Source organism: Poecile atricapillus, chromosome W (genome assembly GCF_030490865.1).
Source record: "Poecile atricapillus isolate bPoeAtr1 chromosome W, bPoeAtr1.hap1, whole genome shotgun sequence".
Taxonomy (NCBI): Eukaryota; Metazoa; Chordata; class Aves; order Passeriformes; family Paridae; genus Poecile; species Poecile atricapillus.
The window spans coordinates 100,562,703-100,586,777 of NC_081288.1; the positions used below are offsets into that span (position 1 = coordinate 100,562,703).

At 42.4% G+C, this 24,075-nt stretch overlaps 1 protein-coding gene across 1 annotated transcript in view; it reads right to left on the reverse strand.

Annotated features, from left to right (window-relative positions):
• Positions 1-24,075, reverse strand: part of LOC131591640 (BDNF/NT-3 growth factors receptor-like) — a 660,084-nt gene that overhangs the window by 569,558 nt on the left and 66,451 nt on the right. Inside the window, exons 5-6 of the mRNA XM_058862552.1 lie at positions 20,251-20,319; positions 14,630-14,784 (exon numbers count right to left, since the gene is read on the reverse strand). Coding sequence (XP_058718535.1) covers positions 14,630-14,784; positions 20,251-20,319 — 224 coding nt within the window. The remainder of the gene's footprint in view (positions 1-14,629; positions 14,785-20,250; positions 20,320-24,075) is intronic.

Consider the following 24,075-nt stretch of genomic DNA (forward strand, 5'->3'; position numbering starts at 1 on the left):
TAGCCAGGCAAGGTAGCGAGACAGTGTGGATGCCCTCACAACAGAAACTCTGTAAAGCTCTGTTTACCATTAACTTCCTAAACTGTTCATTTGAAAACATGAATCCTCCTGTGGCTCGGCATTTTAACAGTGGTGATCAGTTTTAATTGTCACAGCATCCACCGGTTTTAATCAGGGACCCTGAAACTTGGCAAACCAAGGGCCCCTATGATCTTGACACCTGGGGGCGTGGCTACGCGTGTGTATCCACCCCTTCAGGCCCCCGATGGATTCCTCAGAAATGGGTAAAACTCTTTGTTCCAATGAATCCAGCACCAGTGTTGATATATTTTATATATTAGTAAAGGCCTGTCTGCACAAACCAGCCTCTGGAATAAGTCGTGATATTAAAGGCTAAAGTCCTTGAAACCTTCCTGCAGAAGACAGAGTAAAGCAAAACAATATCCTTGTGTGTAAGAGAAAAAATGTAAACCTGTGTGTGTTATCCAATAGTAGCTTGCTCTGCCCGCGGACCCTGTAAAACCCTATTAAAGGTGTGCTAAAGATTGAAATAAACGGCGTTCACGATTACTTCTGTGAAGACTGGTGAATAGCTGGCGGAGCTCTCAATACACCAGCAAGAAGAGAAGAGAAGCAAGTGGCTGTTGCTTCCAAGAGAAGACACCGCTGGAGAGAGCAAGAAGAAACCTTTCTAGCCTCTGACCTGCATACTTTAACTGTGAATATGTTCTAAAAAATGTCTGTTTCCTTTTTTTTTTAGAAATAACCTACCTCTTACTCAAATCCATGATGAGCCTTAACCCTGCTGTCATCCTGCTCACACTGAGCAGCCTGACAGCGGCCTGGATTGTCCCACAGCCATGCTAGAACATTTGGGTGACCCTGGCACAAACACTCCAGCAAGAAAACATATGTCTATCTACTGCAGCAGCGAAAAATCCTATGTCTACCTGCCTGGTAGGAATTCCTTTGCAGCATGATGAATTCACACACAGCTTTAGTACACTGACTCTTGAAGCAGGTAATAAACTACACAGCACTCATGTAGAAGCAGAGTTAAGAAACCCCTTTGAAGAGTGGCTGCCACATTTTCCTAAGGCAATCCAGGAACCCCAGGAGTTAGAGCTACTGGGTTCCTCTCCAGCATTATACTGTGTACACTTTAGGGTCAGTCCTCCAACTCATAAAGAAACATTCCACCATATAGTACAACATCGAGAAGAATTCACAGCAAAAAGGTGGTGCCGTGTGCTAAGCTACATCAAAGTGCACTCCTCAGCTCATACACATCCCAAAAGCCTCCCCAAAGGACTGTTCCTCATTTGTGGGGACCGTGCATGGGCAGGAATTCCATCCCGTCTTCTCAGAGGGCTGTGTACCATAGGGCGTCTATTACTGTTAGCACCCAATCAAACGTTAATTGGCTAGAGGACCCATAAAAACAATTTGACTAAAAAAATTCAAAAGAGAAGTGTTGCAAAATTAGATGTAAATTGTGACTCAGAGATTTTCCATTGGTCCAAATTAAAAAGAATTGCTGCATCCATTTTCCTTCCTTGGGTAGCTGCAGCCAAAGCCCTAGGTGAATTGGGACACCTAGAATGCTGGGTGGTAAAACAAGCGAATTTAACATCTAATGCCATAAGTTCCCTCATGGAAGATGAGGAAGTTACCAGGCAGGCGACACTCCAAAAATGTGCAGCAATAGACTTTCTCCTATTGCTCCATGGGCACAAGTGCCAGGAGTTCGAGGGTCTCTGCTGCATGAATCTGACATCGAAAGCTCCTAACATCCATGTCACGCTCCGAGAGATGAAAAGCATGATCGGACAAGTCAAGCAAGAAGCAGATGACTGGTTCAATGGACTGTTTAAAAACTGGGGACTCTTGGGGTGGTGGGCTTCAGTAGTGAAAACTATTCTGTAGCTGCTAGCCATTGTTTTGCTTACGGTGTTAGTGTTCGGAGTGCTAAGCAAAATACTGTACAGAAGCATAATTAAGCTAATCTCAGCTACCTCAGATGTCAACCATATAGAGTTGGCAGACCGGAGTAACCCTCACCGGCCCGCAAATGGGAATTGGTGGGCCACTTCAGGTCGGTAAGCCATATAAACTCGTTACCATTCATTTAATTTTATATTACAAAATAGGTGGAGATGTAGTAGTGCATATTTCTGGGAATTACTTAGTTTCTGTGTAAACCCTCCCTGCAGCTGTGTCGTGTTTTTCCCCTCCCCTCCCTGTCTCTGAAATGTTATTCCATTGGTTGGTGTTATATGTCTCCTCGCCCCTCTGCCGAGGTTTGAAAGAGTCCAGGAAAGGGATTCCCGGTCTCTTCTCCCCCCTGAAAGCCAGCCAGAATAAACATCCTCCGTTACCCCGGAGGGAGAGGCAGCCCTTTGGTCTTTTTCTTGGTCGTGAAGAACCTCCCTGACCCCCCCCTCGACAGAGCTAGCCAGGATTACTTTGGGGGGCAAAGGGAGATTACTTCAATTGCCTGGATTTTGTTTGTTTTGTTGTTGCTTGTTTTTCCTTGTTGTGCCCTAATTGTTGTGGTGGTTTCACACTGATTGATATTTGGGGAAGAAATTAAGAAACCACCCACAGAAGTGACTTCTTTAAGAGAAGCTGCTGGGAGCTTCCTCTGTGCCTAGGACATGCCAATAGCTGGCTAGTTCTGAGAACTAACAACGTTTTGCACCATTTAGAAATTAGATCCGCCTCTGTGATGTCCACATTTTAAAAACCCCAAACCCAGGAACTCTCTCTCTTTGCTTCTGGCCTCAGAAGGTAATGGAGCTGGCCCCCCTCCCCCCTGTGGCCTGTGTGGCCTGGGGGAGGCTGGGTTGGACCCCAGTGGCTCCCAGGTAGGGGATGGAGGCTCTGGGGCCCTGGCCCCAGGCTGGGCCAGGCCACGGCTGCTGACAGCTTGCCAACACTAAGCTTCCCCCCCCCCCCCCCCCCCCGCCCAGCCCACACTAACGGCTCCAGGCCGTGCCCCCCCTCCAAGCAGCTGCTGGATAGAGGGAGAGGCCCAGCACAGCCTGAAATCCAATACTGTGACTGCTGTGGCCACTGGGCAAGATATTAAACCTTTCACTACACAGATGAGACCTGCAGACCTTGTTCCTCTCTCCAGAGAGAGAAAAAGAGTGACGACATGTAGAAAGACAACATGAAAACACCAAGGTCCATAAAGAAAGAGTCATGCCTCAGATGTGTCCTGGGGTGAGTGTGATGTTAAATTGTATCCCCATTCATCCACCTAGCCCAGAAATAGGTTTTATATCCCTAAAACTTCATCTAAGAGTAAAAGTGAGTAGAGAAGAAGCACTGAGTCTGTTATCAGAGACTGTACTTGCTCCCCCTGCACCCCGGGATGGGGTTTTGACTACAGCACAGACAGACAAGGGACAGATCGCCTTGGCTTTCCAACTAGCTGAAGCAGAGAGGTCTTCCTGGACTGTTTTCTTTCCCTTTTCCTTGAAACAGATCAAACCTGCTCTGGACTGGCGAGCACTGGGAGCTTGCACCCGTGGACTACCGGGAGCCCAGCCTGGGCAGCGGCATTTTCCAGCGCCAGAAAGATTGATAACAGAGTGAACACCCACAGGAAAGAGACCCTCTGAAGTTTGTCATCTCTTCAGAGCGGCGAGAGGTTTTGTAATTTGATATTGTTCATTCTTGTGCTGGGTAGTGCTGTGCCTGTTAAATAAACAGGTTTTTTCCACTTCTCCCAGAGAAATCTCTTCCCAAACTGGTTGGGGGGTGGGAGAAAAGGGCCACGTGGGTTTGCTTCCCGGGGAGAGCCCCACTGGAGGTTTTCTCCCAAATTTGCCCTAAACCAGGACAGATGGAAGGAGAATGAGGAGATGCTGAATGGGGCTGAAATATTCTTTTGGTAGGGCTGTGGAGATGGACAATGATATACTGAAATATCTCCTTTAATTCTTGAGACAGTATGGGGGGGATGAAGTATTCAAACTAGATCTGAGCAGAGGCATCCATTGATGAAGTCAAGCAGATGTTAGAGTAGCTGTGATCCCATGAGATGCTTGAACAGAGAGAGAGATGAGAGCGATGAAGACTCTTTACCCCCAGGGAGAGAAGAAGAAAACCTCTGTTTCCAGAGATGATCAGAGGGATGAAGAGAACCTTTGCCTTTGAACAGCTCATCCTTAAAATAATACCCCATGAGTTCATGGCCCATGGACACATCTCTAGGAGGGCTGTGAAAATGGGAGGAAATTTCATGATGCAGACCTTTTTGCCCAGGTGGCTGCTATTCGTGGAAATGAAAAGCCATGAGAAAACTGTTTCTTGTGGAGAAGTCTCGATGGCATGACAAGAGAAAACTCCTCTCCCTACAAGAACTGATGAAAGACTATTGTATAGTTGGTACTGCTTTACCATCCCAGGTTTTGTCTCTATGTGGTCAGTTGGGAAAGGAAAAAAGTTGAGTAGGGGGAGGAAAGGTGTTTTGGAAGTTTTATTCTTATGCTTCTTATTCTTGTAGTCCTGTTAATAAAGTTTCTTTATACCTTTTAAGTTTTAAGCCTGTTTTACCCTTCTCCTAATCCATATCTCACAGCAAGAAATAAGTGCACTGGTGATTTTAGCCAGCGCTGAAATCCACCACAAGTGTCTAGTTAGTAGTAGAGTGAATCTTGCCAACAAACTTGGCTGTGCTGTCATTTAATATTAAATCTGGTTTTTGCTGATACCTCTGCTGGTGATTTTTTAAGTGATCTTAAACACTTGTTCATAACAGGGGAGAAGAGGAAAAGTGGGAGCATGTGTTGGAATGGTTACATGTAAAAAGAGGCTACTCAGGAAACGGAGATCTATTTAAAGACCAGTCAGTAGAGGGCGACCAGTGAACTATGCAACACAGTGACCTCTGCTTGTACCCTGTGCCACACTCAGCTGACATCATGATCCACTGAAGGATCCACCACTACAACTGAGAGATAACAAGGAATTGTACAATACCTGGCAGGTAGACTACATCGGTCCCATCCAAATTTCTGGTGGAAAACAATATGTACTGGTTGGGGATAAGGTAATATCAGGAGTAACTCTGGCTGAAGCAGTGCAATGAGTTATGGGAAAAAATACTGTAAAAACCCTAATTATGGTTCAGTTGCCTGTTCCAACTGAAGTCTATCCAATCAGACAATCAAAGCCATTTCACTGCTGAGGTGGTAGAGCAGTGAGCTCAGGAGGAAGGAATTCACACTCCATGTTATCCATAAGCAATTTGTATTGTGGAATGCACCAATGGGCTCGTAAAGCAAACCATAAGGCCTCATAACTCTGGATGGGCCTCCCGAGTCTCTGATGCAGTCACCAAAATTAATATTTGGTGGGGAATAAATGGTGGTCCCTGAATTACAGCATTCTGCCCTGAATATCCCACTATTCTACTAGACAAAAGGGAAGATAAAATTCCTGCAAACCCACTCCATTATCCAGGCCAACCTGTATTAGTGAACCTACCCTCTTGTGGGACAGGTGCAACTCACTCTAAAAACCCTGGTCAACTGTAATGCATTGGTAGCTACTTGTCATGGAAAGGCCCATTGAAGCAACACTTGTGGGATTTTTTCTTCTTTTTAATAATCGGTCAGAAGTGGGCTAAATTTTCTTTTATTTTTACACGAACTGACTAACAGCTGAGATGAAGTTGCGTGGGACCAATCAAACTTTTAATTGCCCTCATAATTGCTTGTATTATTTGTTTATTAATACTTGTGATTTCTGGTTTTATCACAAGGGACTTGTTGGAACACCAAATTTAATCAAATCATTTTATGCATTGTTGATTTTTGCCAAGTTTATTTTGTCTTTTTACTAAAAAAGAATTATGTGGAAAAAAAAATTTATGTATGTATAATTCTGTCTCAACCAATTGAGAATCAAGGAACTCAACTAAATTTAGCCTGGGAGTTAGTACAAGAATTTATGCATATTTAGAATCATACAAATATGTATTATATGTATTAACCTTCCATGTTCTGTCTTGGAAGGCTTTAAATTTATGATAATTTGGCTAAATTTCTCAAAGATATTAACAGGTGAACTAAATAATCTGGACAAAACAAAGAAAAATGTCACAATAAGAGAATAAAAGAAAGCTTTTTACCAGCTCCCATGTAACTACCTGCTACCAAACATGTTCACTTATGACCTCACCAAGAGTAAAGCCATAATTTTTGGTTTGTGTCAAAATTATATCCTGATTTCTGTGTTTGTTACTTTGCAAATATTGAGGGATGTAATTTTAGCTATTCAGATTATGTTGTATCCCATCAATCACACCCTGTGATTATTCACTTGATGCTTACTGTTTTACTTTTCATTTTGGTAATCAGATTCTATTGGACAATGATTGGCACCAACTCTCTTTCTTTTTCTTCTCTCTTTTCTCCTGTCCACTATATGAAAACCACCATCTGTGAAGAAGAATTGGAATGAGCAGCAGAAGATAAATTATTGATTCTTTAAGCAGCAGGGCAGTGTGAAGGACTGAAATGATTAACGACTTAAACATTGCTAAAATAATCAAAGGACTTTTGCCCACTATAGCAAAGAAACAGCTGTTCATCTTTGACCACAAAAGCCTACCCTTCCCTAAATATGCCTACTAACTGGAGATTGGACTGTGATGGGAACTTGAGATGGATAAAGGGGGTATTATTGTCCAGTCATCCCAGGTCTGGGGAAAAGAATGTATCCACAAGTGATACTGGAAGAGAGATTGGAATGCTTGATGGCCCAAACAATTAGGGGGCAAGCTACCAATGTGCAAAGTAACCACCCAAGTGCAGAGTGTGTGCACACCTGCCACCTCAGCCTACAGCTGGGTGTTGAAGGAGATAAGGAAAGAGAGAAAGTCTGAGAGGCAGGTACTGTCTCTTTGTCCTTACTCAATTGAACCCAGCTGTGATAACTCCCCTGCTTCGGAAGTATCAGGGACATTCACATGTAGCCTGAAGGTATTCATCTCTGCTGATGGGCTATAATGGGTCATAATGGACTCAAGGCAGCTGTAACTGCTTACACTTAGGGTGTAAAACTCCCTGCCCTAGAGGAGGTACTGGGTATTCTCACATGAATTTTAGCATATAGAACTCATGAAATGGCTGAGTTCTGTGAATTCCCCCCACCTCTGATGGATTGAGATCACTTTGACAGGACTGTGACCTTCACTTTGATCAACAGACATCAAAATTGCAACAATCAAGTCTTGTTGCTAGATCCAGTGGGTGGTGACTATGTTTCTACATTCATCCTTTCTTTTCCTTATACATTTTGTTGTGTTATTTTATACTTTTATATTGCTATATTACTATATATAGTAACAACCAAAATGGTTGCATACTTGTTTTCCTGTGCAACCAAATTGTTCTAAAATAAACTCTATATATATATATGTAAATATATATGTATATATATATATAAAAATACTAATCATTCAGTGTCATTTTGCTCTAATCTGCCCCAAGGCATCTATTAAGAACCTGGGTTACCCTCACCATCTGGGGCTGGTTGTAACACTGATACCCGGGATTAAGTGAGCCCCAGGTGATCTCCAGAAGACTAATGGACTTCAGAGTGACCTTACCCCAAACATAGGATATGACTTGCTTTCAGGAATTTCACGCCAGTGGCACTTGTAGCCATTACCTACAGAAATAGTAATGAGAACAAAGTATTTACTTCTCTTTCTTAATTTTCTAATGCTATTTACGAGCCAGAAACAAGGAGGAAGGTCTAGGCAGACACACTTGTTATAAATCTGTATTGTGATATTGGCTTTTGCAAGTATTAGGATGAATATTATATGTTAAATACTTTTTGGCTATGTATGTACTTTTTTTCTTGCTAACAAGTTTTAAGCTTAAAGTAATCTCCTAGTACAAAGCAAGGAAACCCCAGAGGGCAAAGACAGTGGGGCCCAAGCTGTTATCAGCGGAAGAACAATAGAGGCCAAGCTGTTATCAGCTGCCAGGACCAGGCCAGTGGCAGCAGTGGAAGGATGTGCTGTGAAGCCCAGCTGTCACCAAGGCAGGATGAGAGGCCCAGACTGTTATCAACAGTGACCATTTGCAGAAGAGAGGAAACCAAACTCAAAATAATGCTCATCAGCAAGAATAATGATGACCAGCAAAAATAGTGCTGAACAGCAGAAATAAAAACCATACAGAGCATGTTCTAAATAGGCGGAACCAGGGAGGGGACATGCTAAATACTTCTTGAAAAAGTTAGAATATGCATTAAACCCTCACAGCAGGAGGGGATAAAAAGAGTGTTCCCGAGATACCAGGTGTGTTCCTGGCAACCCACCAGGGCACCCGGCCGTTTTAACCCTTTGCTTTATTTCCTTTGTCTTCTAATTGTCTTTTTGTTTATATTAAACTTTTTATAATTTATTAAGTGAATCTCGTTTTTCACACACTATATGAATGACCAGGAAATGTGAAAATGGCAAAAGAAAAGCACATAATTTCTCTATGCAGAAGGCTCTACTAATACTACTGTGGTATATGCAACTTAAAAAACCTTTGACATAGTAATTAAGTTTAATTTTAAAATTAAAAAGAATCCAGCAATTTTCATCATACATAAATACATTCCAAATGCATTTGGAAAAAATAGTGCTTCAAACATCATAACATAAGACAGGAGAACTAGTAATAATGGATGGGGAGAAGGCTGAGGTACTCAACAAATTTTTTACCACAGTTTTCACAGGTAATCTCTTTCCACATCTCTCAAATACCTAAACTTCAAGGCAATTATAGAGGAATTAAGTTACTCCCATTATAGGAGAAGATAAGGTCTGAGACTACCTGAGGAACCTGAACATACAGAAATCTATGGGACAGAATAACATGCATCCCAAGGTCCTGAAGAAATTGGCTGATTTAGTTGCTAATCCATTTTCCATCATATTTGAAAAGTCATTGAAACAGAGAAATTAAGAATTAGAAAGAAATGCTTAACTAAAAGAAGTGTTTGACAAAAACCATACCCTGACAAGAACAGGAAAAGGGTCAGACTGCAAGATAAGATAAGGAGCTGGAATACACAAACAAGATGCAAAGACAAAGGCACCACAGGATAAAGGAGATTCCTCGGACCCTAAGCCAGAAAGAATGAATTTAAAGTCCCAAAAGGTGGCCAAAAGACTGAAAGGGGCACGGAGCTAATTGTAATATGAAGTGAAGACAGGCGGAGTTAAGAAATGAATATGTATTAGGCGTATCGAGTAAACCTAGTCTGTAAAAGATAAAAAGAGAAAACCAAATCAAAAAGGTGTGCATGCTTTTTGGAGGAGATATCCCCATGCACCTCAACGCTGAATAAATTCATACCTGCTCTTATAACTACTCTGCTAGTTATAGAGTCTCTTTATTCCACATATCATCATGGTAGTCAGGAAAATTCCCCAGTGACTGGAAAAAGGGAAACATTATGCCCATTTTTAAAAGGGTAAAAATGAGGACCTTGGGAACTCCCAAACAGTCAGCCTCACCTTTGTGCCTGGTAAGATCATGGAGTAGATCCTCCTGAAAGTTATGTCAAGACACATGGAAGGCAGGGAGGTGATTAGAGACAGCCAACAGGGCTTCACCGAGTGCAAGTCATGCCTGACTAATCTAGTGGCCTTCTATGGTGAAGTGACTGCATCAGTGGACAAGGAAAAAGGTATTGATATAATCTACCTAGATTGGTATAAGACCTTTGTTATGGTCCTGCCCACAGTCTTCTAGTCACTAATTCAGAAAGATATGGATATGACAGATGAACTATTAGATGGATGAGGAATTGCCTGGATAGCTGCATCCAAAAAGTTACAGTCAGTGGCTCAATGTTCAAGTAGAAACCAGTAGCAAGTTCTGTCCCTCAAGGGTTGGTACTGGGAGGAATATTATTTCATACTTTATCAATGAAAAACTGTTGGATTGAGTGCACCCTCAGCAAATTTGTGGATGACACCAAGATGATTTGTGCAGTTGATTCACTAGAGGGAAGGGATACCATCCAGAGGTGTATCAGGATGCTCTGCCTTGGAATGTGGTCAAGCCACTTGGACAATGCCCTATTTTGCAAGGCTATCAGTAGTAGATCAAGAGGGGGAAGTCATGTGCTGTTTTGGTGTTGAATTTTGATAAAACCAGTCTGCTCACCAACCCCAAATTAACAAATTAACCTGACAGTGAGGCAATTTGAGATGTGACTGACAGTCAGTCACTTTATATGCTAAAAGTCCAGTCCACTCTCATACGGTAAGTTCTTCTAACATATTCCTTCTTGAAGTGTGTTGAGATTCCTCCTTTGGGTAGGGGACAGCCCCAAGGATACTCCTCAAGGTTGAATGAAACAGATCTGTCCATGAGTGTTGGTATGGTGAGTTTCATCAATCTCTACTTAATAATTGTTTCTTTTTGCTAGCTTTAATATAATTGCTTTGCTATAGTGCACTATACTATACACTACTAGTAGTTTTAGCTTTTATACTGTGTTGTAAATAATTCTGATTAAGCTCTTTTGTCTAATCATTAGTCATAATAAATAATTCATTTAATATAAATATATCTGGTTTGACATCTTTAATCCTGTGGGACAAAGTTCTTAAACCATTGTTAGTCTGGGGCTAAGACTGGATTCAGCCACACCCAGACTCCTCTCTGAAAAGGAGTTTAGAAAGCAAGAGGGTCCTTTGTTCACCTAATGGCTCAAGTGTTGATATATTTTATATATTAGTAAAGGCCTGTCTGCACAAACCAGCCTCTGGAATAAGTCATGATATTAAAGGCTAAAGTCCTTGAAACCTTCCTGCAGAAGAGAGAGTAAAGCAAAACAATATCCTTGTGTGTAGGAGAAAAAAAATGTGAACCTGTGTGTGTTAGCCAATAGTAGCTTGCTCTGCCCGTGGACCCTGTAAAACCCTATAAAAGGTGTGCTAAAGATAGAAATAAACGGTGTTCACGATTACTTCTGTGAAGGCTGGTGAATAAACTGGTGGTCTCTCAATACTCAACAGCAGTGCTTCTCTAATAAACTTTGTCTGAAGCTTCCACTCTCACCTACGACAAGAAGCATCTTGACAAGTGCCCCAGTCTTTTTAAAGTCAGAGCATGCAGGGAAACCTCTCTCTTACCTCATGGCTTTTACTCAAGGCAGAGGCTCTGCTTAGGTTTTTCTTGTTTTCCTCTTGGCTTTTGCCTTTCCCTGTTGCTCTCCCAGAGAGCTGAGATAGTGTGGATGGAGGCTCCCCTTCATGCTCTTTTCTAGTGGCAACAGTAGCAACTTGAGAAGCTGCATTTCACAATCAAAAACTGTTTCTGAATGAATTTTACAACACCTGTTGGCAGTGCAAAGCCAGAGTTGGTTGGGGCCGGAGGGGGGGGGGTGCCATTTTTGGTGCTTGGGGAAACAGTTTCTACCCCCTAAAACACCAATAGTTTAGAAACAGCAGCACCACCAACACCACTGGAATCCAGTGATTGGCAGGAGGCAGCAGTGAGCAGCAGCACTGACCGCACACATGCTGGTAATTCCCATTTGCCACCAGAACTGCTTCATAAGCTTCTACCTTCCTGGGGTTGTTTTTGTTCCAGGGGGAAGGTTGAGATTAGTGGGGTTTGTCCATCATCTCCCTTTTGTATCCAAGACTGCATGGTCACCTGGGACCTGGGTCACATCTTGGGGAAAGGGGTCACTCCATTTTGAGTTTGTTCCTGGGGATTCTGCAAGATTTCAGCAACTTTGTGACTATTAGTCTTATTTTTTGCCTGTTGCTATTTAGCTTTTTAATAAACTGTTATTTTTTTCACTTATATCTACTCATATTAATTTTTCCTTATTGGTGGAAAGGGATTGGTTAAAACTAAAGAGGAGGTAATTAATTTTAGAGTGTTTGCCTCTTAATATTGTCTTAAACTAAGACAATACTGCATCCAGTTCTTAGGTCTCCAGCAGAAGATAGACCTGTTAGAGCAGCTACAAACAAGGGTCACAAAAATGATCAGAGGGCTGGAACACCTTTTCTATGAAGAAAGACTGACAGAGTTGGGGTTGTTCAGCCTAGAGAAGTCTCTAGGGAAGATCATATTGTGGCCTTTCAATACTTAAAGGGGCTGTAGAAATACAGACTTTTTACCAGGGCTTGTAGTGACAAGACAAGGGACAAAGGTTTTAAACTAAAAAAGAGTAGATTAAGATTGTTCGTAAAGAAGAAATTCTTTACAATGAGGTTATGAGACACTGGAACAAGTTGCCCAGAGAAGTTGTCAATGTCCCATCATTGGAAGTGTTCAAGGTCTGGTTGGATGGGGTTTTAAACAGCCTGGTCTAGTGAAAGATCTCTGCTCATTGCAGGGGGGGTTATAAAGAGTAATTAAATTATCTTCCTAATTTTCACATTAATTATCTACAAAACAGAGCCTTATGACAAAGAAACCACAGTGGTCTCTTCCAGCTTCATAGGAAGAGATTTATTAATGAGGTGTCCTATCATCAAGACTTTTACCACATAATATACTGGCTACTTACTACATTATGAAGAAAAGAAAAAAGAGTATGTTTGCTTAGTTCCTAAAAAAAAAAATTAAATTAAAAAAACCAACAAATCAGACATGGGATTGACTATTTAATCTGAAGAGAAAATTAGAAAATGTTTCATTAATAAAATTCACAAAGACCTGCATGCCTAAAACTTCTCGTGACATCCAAAGGAGCTAAAATGGGTTTCATCCTCAATTTCAGTTCTACTTACTAGCCTCTCAGACCATGCTAGAAATTAAATTAACCAACTGCATTGGTGCTTTTTTTGGAAACTGTCTTGTGCTTTTAAATAAAGAAAATATGTACAGAAGTGCTGAAAGCAACAGCTAATACCAGCCATGCATTGGATCATAGAATGGCTTAGGTTTGAAAGGATGTTAAAGATCTAGTTCCAACTCCCCTGCCATGGACAAGGATGTCACCCACTAGATATCTTCCAGAACACAAGCTGTGTTCATTCCTCATATGCAAAATTCCACATTCTGATACTTCAGTATGAATGTCATATATGTTCAGAGTCAAGGGCACCTTTCCTCGTCCTCTTCCCCCTCTAGTTTGAAGTGCCACCTTCCTGACTCATGACAAATATTTTTATGTCCACAGAATGTACACATGTACACATATGCATGTACATAGCATCAAGAAGTCAGAAACAAATGTGCTGGGGCTGCAGATTCTAAAAAGTTTGAGAGAGAAATAATGTCTCACACATTTAGTTCTGGGAATTTAACACTGAGAGTTTTCAAAGGAAAATCCTAGTTACCTAGTAGTTTCTAGACATGCCAGGCAAGGACATTAAGAGAGGCTATGCTGCCACTCCAATTTTGTATCAATTGATTTCAATCCACCAGGAGACCTTTCAACACCTGGCAGATGAATCTACCTTCTAGTCCATTCAGCCAGAACAGCTGGTCAGGTCAATTTAGCTCAACTCAGTATAATCTCTCATTTCAGGTAGATCAGACCCTGCAGTACATAAGACCACCAAAACAGGTTATGTATTAGTGTCATTAAATGCAGCACATATTGGATCCACAGCAGGTCCCCTCTATGGCTCTAACCTGCCGGTGGCTGCAATCAGCATTGCACCCTCCATATAGCCAGTGGAGAGAAGGGTGCTCTGTAGGCAATGATGGAAGGAAGAAAAGTAAAATTTTCTTGTTCCTCCTGACATCCACCTTTGCTCACAGCTTTTCCAATCCAAATCAGTCCTCCACAAGGAAACCCTACTCTTCTTATCTGCCTACTGCTGAACACCCAATCATCCCATCCCACTAAAAAAAAACTCCAGACTTTGATAGACTTTACATCATATCAGAAACACCTGAGCTCTGCCCCCACCCACAGAGGAACAGGATCTCTTCAAGTATCAGGTGAAATATTTTACTAGTTGTCCCAGAACTACATACAGTAATCAAAGTTGCATATAAAACCCAAAGGGTATGGCCTTATTGTTGGCTATATTGAACGTTTTTCCACCATTTCCAAATCCTTATAAGATAACTGAAAATAATATCCTGCAAAATGCTACAAACTTAAGCTTGCAATGTCTCTTTTGCATAGGCTATGCAAAGAGTTTTATCTGTGTGAAAACCAGATATTTGTTCACTTTTTCAGTTGGTGTGTTTTTTTCTGTATTTCTTTCCTGCAGTCCTAGCAGTAGAGTTTGTATTTTTGAAGGAAAAGAAGGATTTCATTAACCTTAGATATCTGAAAAAAATAAAAGTAAGAAAAATCTTGTGTCCGTTCAGCTTGGAAGTACTATTTTGTTAAATAAAGGCACATGCCTTTTATATAATTCTTGTGTGTTGTCTGTAATTGATTTTCTGTTTTCCTGCATTTGAATATGTTTTTAAACGTTCAAGGAAAAAAAAAAGGCTTTATGTAAAGTTCTCAAAATTATTCCTTGTGTCATAAAAGACCAGTGAATGGTTAATATTTGCCCCCCCAAACCTTTTCCTTTAGCAGCACTGTTGTTATCTTGTCAAAAGGCATGCTTATTTTTCCTTTTTCATATTATCTTAGTAATGACTTTATGTTTAAAGAGTATTACCGCAATTTGGAACCTTCATATCCAGCAAGGATATCCTCTTGGTGGTGTCATCTATGCAATATAAATCCAGAGTTTCTCTGTAGAATTTGGTCTCTTGAAATTTCTTGATCCACATAATTTCACAGGAACACTTGAATGGATTGCCCAGCAATATCCTACAGCAAAGATCAAATGATTTCTTAAGAACATATTATGCATATTAAAAAAAAGTTTCAAAGCACTTGTGGGTAAAACTAAAAGTTGAACTCTAAAAAGGTATGGATCAAAGACCTCAGTGCAGTGCAAACTGTAAGTAGTGTTTTTTGTAGAAAATTAAACCCTATCCACATTGAGAATCCATCCTGCCACAGATGAGAGAGATCACACAGGGGACTCAATTCTAGTCTCCCATTCATGGGGGTAAATCAGTAATGCCTTGAGAAATGGGCTTTCCTTTAAGATCCCTTTTATTTTATGGCAGCCAAACACATCAGAAATTCTTTTCTTGTATGATAAACTCTGCAGCTATCTCAGAAATACCACTCCAGAAAAGGTTTTATTGCTGTTAAGTGGATAAATTCTTTATAGAGCTAAACAGTCATAGATTATAAGCAAATTGTCCTGGGTTTGCCTGGGATAGTGTTAATTTTCTTCTCTGTAGCTGGTACAGTGCTGCATTTTGGATTTAGGATGAGAATAATGTTGATAACACAATGATGTTTTAGTTGTTGCTAAGCAGTGTTTACCCCGTCTCACAATTTTCAGTGTCTCCTGCTCTGCCAGTGGGGAGGGAGCATGGTTGGGACAGCTGATCTGAACTGGCCAAAGGGATATTCCATATCCTAGAACATTATGCCCAGTATATAAACTGAGGGGAGTTGGCTGGGAGGGGCAGATCATTGCTCTGGGATGGGCTGGGTATCGGTCAGTAGGTGGTGAGCAATTGTGTTGCGCATCACTTGTTTCTTGCATTTTATTCTTCTCTCTCCCAGCAGGCAGCAGTAGTAGTAGCAGAGGTGACTGAGGTAAATCTGGGGGTCAGGGTTAGATTGAACTGTACGGGGGAGTTCTCAAGCTCAGGGACATCCAGGCAGCAGCCTTGAACCCTGTCAGGACCCAGAAGCCCTCAGAAACCAATCAGACAGATGGAGCATTGCTGGAAGCAGTGCAGGAGATTTAAATGTCTCTTAAGGAGAGTGCCAAACAGGAGTGGGCAAACAGGTGTGGCACAGCAGTTTGCAGGGCAGTTTGCACAGGCAGGGCAAGCAGAAAGGGCTTCTGTCCAACTATCTGGGAGCAGCAAATAGAGGCAGCAGACAGACACAATAGCTGGTGAAAAAGAGCACAAACAGATCTTTTCATCCCCAGTCTTATTAGTGTACTAGGGTAAGCTTCTTCACTTGAGTTGTAAACACACCATAGAGCTCATTCCCCTGCAGCTGTGGGAATCACTGAACCAGCTGTGTCAGAGGCCTCCAGCCAGCCAGACCTATTGATGGTGCATGCAGCTATCCAGGCCACAGATTGCCAGAAGTGTCTGATGCCTCTCCATGAGGCTAGAGCTAACAAAGAGTTTTTACAGGTGTGTTGTGGTTGAGGAGCTGTGTCACCAGATGAAGGAACTACAGGAGAAAGTCAATAGGCTACATAGTATCTGAGCAAATAAGCAAGAGATTGACCAGGTATTTTCAGAGATGCTACAGTCTCAAGACTCAGGAGTCTTGAACCTCCATTCAACCCTGGACACGAGGAAAGCTGACTTCAGGATGGTCAGGGAATTAGTGAGCAAGGTCTCCTGGGAAAATGTTTTTGCAGGTCTTGGGGTCCATCAGTGCTGGTCACTTTTTAAACATCCCTTCTTAAGGGCACAGGAACAGGCAATTCCCAAATATTGGAAGTCAAGCAGATGAGGCAGAAGGCTGGCTTGGCTGAACAAGGTTTTTCTCCTGGAAATAAGGCTAAAAAGGAAGGTGTATGCCCAGTGGAAGCAAGGTCAGATTACATGGGAAGAATACAGAGATGCTGCTTGCCACTGTAGGGACAAAGCTCAACTAGAGTTGAAGCTGCCAGAACTGTGGGGAACAATAAAAAGAGTTTAAAATACATTAATGGCAAAAGGCAGTGTAGAAATAACACCAGCCCATTGCAGGATGAGGATGGTCACCTCACAAACAGGAACATAGACAAGGCAGATGTGTTTATTGCATTCATTGCCTCTGTCTTCAACACTGGTGATGGACCAGGGTGGCCTCAGTGTCCTGAGCTAGATGACCATGCCTGTGAAAATGAAAAAACTCCCAGTTGATCCTGAACTTGTGAAGGATCATAAACCCATGCTGGCTGATCCCCCATTTGTCCTGCATGTGCTGTGATCATACTCAATATGATCTGCTCCATGACCTTCCTGGCACCGAGGTCAGGCTGACAGGCCTGTAGTTCCCTGAATCCTCCTTCCTGCCCTTCTTGTAGATGGGCATCACATTGACCAACCTCCAGTCATCTGAGACCTCCCTGCTTAACCAGGACTGCTGATAAATGGTGGAGAGTGGCTTGGTGAGCTCTTCTGCCAGCTCCCACAGCACCCTTGGGTGGATTCTCAGACTTGTGTGTTTAAGTGGAGCAGCAGGTCACTGTTTCCTCCTGTATTATGGGGGCTTCATTCTGCCTCATCTCTGTCTTCCAGCTCAGGAGTATGAGTACCCCAAGAACAACTGGTCTGACTATTAAAAACTGAGGCAAAGAATGCATTAAGTACCTCAGCCTTTTCCTCATCCTTTGTGGCATTCAATAAAGATGGAGATTCTCCTTGGTCCTCCTTTTGTTGTTAATATATTTGCAAGAAACCTTTTTTTATCTCTTATAGCAGTGGCCAAATTATGTTCTAGCTGGGCTTTTGCCTTTTTAACTTTCTCCCTGCATAACCTCATGACATCCCTGTAGTGCCCCTGAGTTGTCTGTTCTTTCTTCCAAAGGTCATAAACTTTCTTGCTGAGTTTCAGCCAAAGCTCTCTGTTCAGCTAGGCCATTCTTCCTCCCCGCTGGCTTATCTTTTGTCACATGGGGACAGCCTGCTCCTGCACCTTTAAGATTTCCTTTTTGAACAATGTCCAACCTTCCTGGAGTCTTTTGCCCTTCGGGACTGCCTCTCAGGACTGCCTCTCAAGGGACTCTGTCAGCCAGTCTCCTAAACAGGCTAAAGTCTACCTTCTGTAAATCCAAGGAAGCAATTTTGCTGACCCATTTCCTGACTTCCCCAAGAATAAAAACTAATTTTGTGATCGCTGTGCCCAAGACAGCCTCTGACCACTACATCACCCACCAGTCTTTCTCTGTTCACAAACAGCACGTCCAGTGGGGCACCTCCCTGATTGGCTCACTCATCAACTGCATCAGGAAGTTCTCTTCCACACACTCTAGGAACCTTCTAGACTGTCTCTTCTCCAGTGTGTTGTGTTTCCAGCAGATGTGGTAAGTTAAAGTCCCCCAGGAGAGCAAGGGCCAGCAATCATGAGATTTCTCCCAGCCACTTGTAAAATCTTTCATCTGCCTCTTCATCCTGGTTGGGTGGTTCATAACAGACTTTCACGATATCTGCCTCTTTGGCCTTCCCCATGATCTTTATCCATAAACATTCAACCTTATCACTACCATCATCAAGCTCCAGAAAATCAAGATACTCCCTAACATACAGGGCTACCTCACTGCCTCTCCTTCCTTGCCTTTCCCTTCTGAAGAGTTTATAGCCATCCATTGCAGCACTCCAGTCATGAGGGTTATCCCACCATGTTTCTGTGATGGCAACAGTCATAGTTTTCCTGTTGCACAATGGCTTCCAGTTCCTCCTCTTTGTTGCCCATGCTGTGGATATTGGCATAGATGAGCCTCATTTGGGCTTTTGATCTTGCCTTCAATACTTGTGTGCTGCCCCCAGGCTTATCTCTAGAAAGTTTAGTTTTTTCCCTTTCCCCTTCTGAATCTAGTTTAAAGCTCTCTCAGTGAGCCCTACTAACTCCCGTGCAAAGATCCTTTTCCCCTTTTGAGACAGGTGAACCCCGTCTGTCACCAGCAGGCCTGGTGCCATGTAAACTAACCCACGATCATGACCCCAAAATTCTTTCCATGACACCAGACTCGGAGCCAGGTGTGATCTGTGTGATCTTCCCATTGCTTCCACCATCATTCCCTGCAATGGGCAGGATAGAAGAAAATGCTACTTGTGCTTCAGATCCCTAAACCAGTCACCCCAAAGCCCTGAGTTCTCTCGTGACTGACTTCCTGTTGTTGTGACTTTGTCATTGCCCACCTGAAAAACCAGTAACAGATAATGATAATCATCATCATCATCATCATCATCACCATCATCCAGCCATGCCAGACTAGAGAGTTTTCTAGGGACATCTCTTCCCTGGGTCCCAGGGAGGCAGCAGACTTCCTTATGGGTTGGGTCTGGTCAGCATATTGGGCCCTCTGTTCCTCTCAGAGTGGAGTCACCAATGAAAACCACTACTCTTTTTTTCTTAGCAGAGGCAGTCATGATGCATGAGGTTGACTGACTCACACTAGGCAACCCCTCCAACCTGGATGGACCTTCATCCACATCGTGATTGTCCTAGCCCTCAAGTTACAGAGCTTCATATGGGGTACCTGGGAAGGTGAGGTAGGCCAGAAGGCAATTTGACTGCTTCCCCAAGCAGGGACCTGTTTCCATTCTTCCCTGTCTCTTAGGTCCCCATCTGCTGCCTGGTGGCAAGGGGATATGGGATGCTCTGCTTCTTATGATGTGCCCATTTTTCTCAGGGATGGTAGAGAGTGGCTCTACCAGTCCATCTCCCTCTCACACTCCCTGATAATCCTTAACCTCTCTACTTCCTCTTTCAGCTCTGCCACCAGGCAGATCATCCATCTGGTTGCACCTCATACACAAGTGTTGTGTCTGCTGCCCTTGGATACCAATGACAGGCTCTGGCACTCCCTTCAGCCTGAGACCTGGACAGCTGCATGTTTATGTGAGAGCTCTGTATGGGTCTCCATATGCTTTCTGGCAATGGCTTTGTGGCAAGTGGAAAACTTAGCTTTGTTTCTTCTGAGACCATTAATTGAGCTTGCCTCTTGAGATGGTAGGGTGATTGTGCCACAAGTTGCTGCTGCGTTGTGCCATTTGTCCGCTCTCGTTGCCTGAGGGCTACTTTTGTGTGGGAGTTGGCTGCCTTCACTCCTGGCCCTGACTATGCTGAGTCAGAGCTGCTGATTGTCAGGGTGTCAACACTTCATGCTTTGGGCAGAGGCTGGGACACCCTCACTCTGCACTAGCTTCGCAGGTTTGCCAGTTTTCAGAAAGCTCTCTGAGCAATTTTCCACTTCAGAGCACATCTACCAGAGCAGTTTGCCTTGGAGACTTCACTGAAATGGTGATGGAACTGGTTTTTAAACTGCTGTTAAAACATACACTTGATCTTTTCCAAACACCTGGAATTAAAATCTCTCTGCACTTATGTCACTGGCAGCATATTTGCTGCCTTTTGTGGATCAGAATTTAATTTCTAATATTTGATGGACCTGTAGCTTCAAAGGAACAAACTTTCAAGTCCTGTTCCTTCACTTCTAGCCACAAATAAACTTTATTTAAAAAAATTACAACTTACAGATCAGACAAACCCAGATGGCGAAAAGGCTTCTTGGACAAACTAGAGAGCTTGTTTCTGGATAAATTGCTATGGAAAACCAGAAAATTGTATTAATTAGGGATGCTTCTTCTTAGACTCACAATACAGTTCGTGTCTCTCAAAAAAAAAAAAAGAATACCCCAAACCATCTCTAAAAGACTATTATTCCTTTAACTTCAGCAGGAAAGGGATAGTGCCCAGTCTCTTTTTACAGTTTGATGGGTTTGAAGGATTTGAATTCAACCTCTGTCTAAATGCATTCTTTAAAATAAAATTCAACAAGGGGCCAATATTTTCACTTAAAGCACTTGTGTTCATTAAAAAAAAGCAGTAGATTTAATTGTTTTCCACAAGTATTATGTAAAGTCCAGGTCTTAATTATATGCTTAATTTATTCGTAAGTGAAATGATTGCATTCCTTTCTTTGATACTGCACCAAACTCCATACTCATATAACAGCAGACATTCATATCAGAGGCTTTTAGTTATTGTGTTCAAATTAAATGTGCAATATGCATCCAGAGGAAAGATAAAAAGCAAAAATTTAAAATGCCTGTATATGGCTTTTTTTTTATGTCAATTAAGCATTTGCAGTTTCCACTGGCAATTAAGTGAAAAATCCTCTCCTGTTATACAGAGCAAAGAAATGCTCATCTGAATCATAAATGCTCCCCTTCCCAAGACTACAAAAATGCTTTCTCCAAATCAAAATAATGATTGTTTTCTATGGGTTTTTGAGTCCACAAATTAAAAATAGTGAGAGCAGTAAACAGTAAAACTGCCAGTATTGTAGTGCAAACCAGCATTATGAGCCAAAATACCACGAGTTTTATGTGATATTATAGATGTGCCATAGGGGCTCCATTTTTGAAGTTACATAGTATTTAAAACAGGGAGTAAATCTCTTCTCCCTACCCTCTGACTAAAACCCACAATATTTAGTCCCCCTAGTTTCCACCCTTGATCTCTGAGTACAAGATAATTTCTGAAGAAATTATGGGGAAAAAGTTTCCTCTTTTATTAGGCATTTAAGAATAGAATCACAGAATCACAGAATATGCCAAGTTGGAAGGGACCCCCGAGGATCATCAAAGTCCAAGTCCTGGCCCTGCACAGGACACACCAACAATCCCACCATGTGCCTGAGAGTGTTGTCCAAATGCTTCTTGAACTCTGTCAGGCTTGGTGCTGTGACCACTTCCCTAGGGAGCCCATTCCAATGCCCAACCACCTTTTGGGGGAAGAACCTTTTCCTAATATCCAACCTAACCCTCCCCTGTCACAACTTCAGGCCATTCCCCTGGGTCCTGTCACCACAGAGAAGAGATCAGTGTCTGCTCCTCCTCTTCCTGTCACGAGGAAGTTGTAGACTTCAATGAGGTCTTCCCTTAGTCTCTTCTTCTCTAGGCTGAACAGACCAAGTGACCTCAGACACTCCTCATACAGTGTCCCCTCAAGGCCCTTTACCATTTTCATTGCCCTCCTTTGGATGCCCTCTAATAATTTAAAAACTTTCTTATATTGTGGTGACCAAAACTGCTCACAGTATTCAAGGTGAGGCCGCATCAGTGCAGAGCAGAGCGGGACAATCCCTGTTGGGGAGGATGAAACAGGGAAACCTTATGAATATGATTGTTTAGCAAAAGATTCTGAAAATATGAAGCCTAGAATCGAAGTAGAAATGAGAGCTAGCTTTGAGTCATGGGATACTGAGTGCTAGTTAATAAATATCCAAAGAACAATAGCCTTGACAGCTAAAAGAGAATCCCTGTTGATGAAACAATGTCCTTCTGCTGATAGAGAATCCAAAGGTCAAGCAGCAAGGGAAGAATTTGTAAAGCTTTTAGAGTTTGAAATGTAACACTGTATGGTAATATAGTAGTTCCTAAAGGCTATATGTAAATTCTTTAGTGGGTGTGTCTCATAGTGATTGGTTACTGGGAATTAGAATATTCACTATAGAAAAAGATGTATTGTAACAGGAACTTTGCTCTCTTACTCTTCCCACCCTCTTAACCCTCTTGATTCTTCCCACCCTCTCGTTTTCTCCCCTCTCTCTCCCCACTCTCTCTCTCTCTCTCCCCACTCTCTTGTTTCCCCCTCTCTCCTAAGCCTCCCTTGTTCTCCCCGCTCTCCCTCTCTTGCTCTTGTTTTCCTCCCTCTCTCTCTTTAACCTCTCTTCTCCCTTCCCCTGTTCCACTCTCTCTCCCTCCCTGACCACATGTGTGCTGTGGCTGGCAGCGGATATGGGTCTCTGCCTCCCTGACCACATGGATGCTGAGGCTGGCGGCGGACACAGGTCTCTCCCTCTCTTTACCCATATAATAAATTCCTTATACCTGAACAGATTGACCCTGGAGAAGTCTCTCACTGCGAGCGTTTTGTACAAGAATAAATCCCCTCCCTTGGCCAGCTGGTGATGCTGGGCCTGATGCTCCCCAGGACATGGTTGGCCCTCCTGGCTGCCAGGGCACTGCTGACTCATTTTCAACTTGCCATTGACCAGGAACCCCAGGTCCCTTTCTGTGGCATTGCTTTCCAGCATCTCATTCCCCAGTCTGTCTGTATATTTAGAGTTGCCCTGTCGCAGTCTGGCACTTGCCTTTGTTTAACTTCATGCAGTTGGAAATTGCCCAGTCCTCTAATTTGTTGAGGTAATCTCTATGAGATTTTGTTTACTGTATTTCTGTTGATTCATTCTAGAAAGCACTAGGCCTGAAGTTTGCAAACTGACCGGTCCTCATGTGTGAGAACAAAATGGATGAGCTACTGTTTCATTACTCCAGTCAACTGATCTGTCCTGCAGTAGATACGGGTGGAAAGATCTCATGTAGATCCCGATGGTGAAAATTCAAGTACAATGTGCATGCAGGACTGAAGTGGTTAAGTAAAAACCAGTTGATATGTTAACTATGATATTTTGCCTAATATTCACAAACAAGAGCTTGAGAGGTTGAAAGAAAAGTTAAATCCTCCTATGGAATTTGGCTTTTCTCTCCATCAGTGAAACAACACAATACACCTCAAATCTTATTCCTTTAGAGGTGATGCTCACTCATAAAAAAAAGTCCATATAGTCCTGAAACTCCTGAACAGCACACACAGATGCCCCCATGGTATTCCCAAATGAGGCAAATGCCTGCTTCTCTTACCCCTACAGTGACTAAATCCAATGTTTTTTGAAAGGCAACAAAATATACAATGGGTGCTATTTGCAGATAGGTACCCATACCACTTACTAGTCTAGTGGAAGGCAACATATTCCACATCATGGGAGAACAAGATTTAAATCTTGGTTTCTGCACAGCGCAGGATCCCACTATTCCATACCAGGACTCCTTAACCATCAAATGATAGGTCCCTCAGGGAAATCTCTCCAGCTGAAATTGTTCCATTTAATGTGATCTTCCCTGACACCCTACAAGGGAAAGCCTAGACTCAAGCTCTGACTCCAGACCAAGTCAAATAGAAGGGGCTTTAAAAATCACCCCTCTCCCACTTTCTAAAACTAAAGTATCAAAATGCAGGTCTGAAAATGAGCCTCAAACATTTTATGTAAGAGCCTCAGACATCCTATGAGATGGCATTTCTCTCTTTTTCTCTTAAGAAGATAAAATATTAAAAATATTTTTTTTAAGGATAAAAAAAAAAGTAAAAATACTGACTTCAGGAATTTTTTGTTGTTGTTGTTGTTGGTAAGCTGGAATGAATATAAAAGCCTAACTACTTGTAGTGGTTTAGATTTGCCAGTTTCATTTCCCGGCCAATGCACCAAATAAATGTCGTGGTTTTAAAGCAGCAACT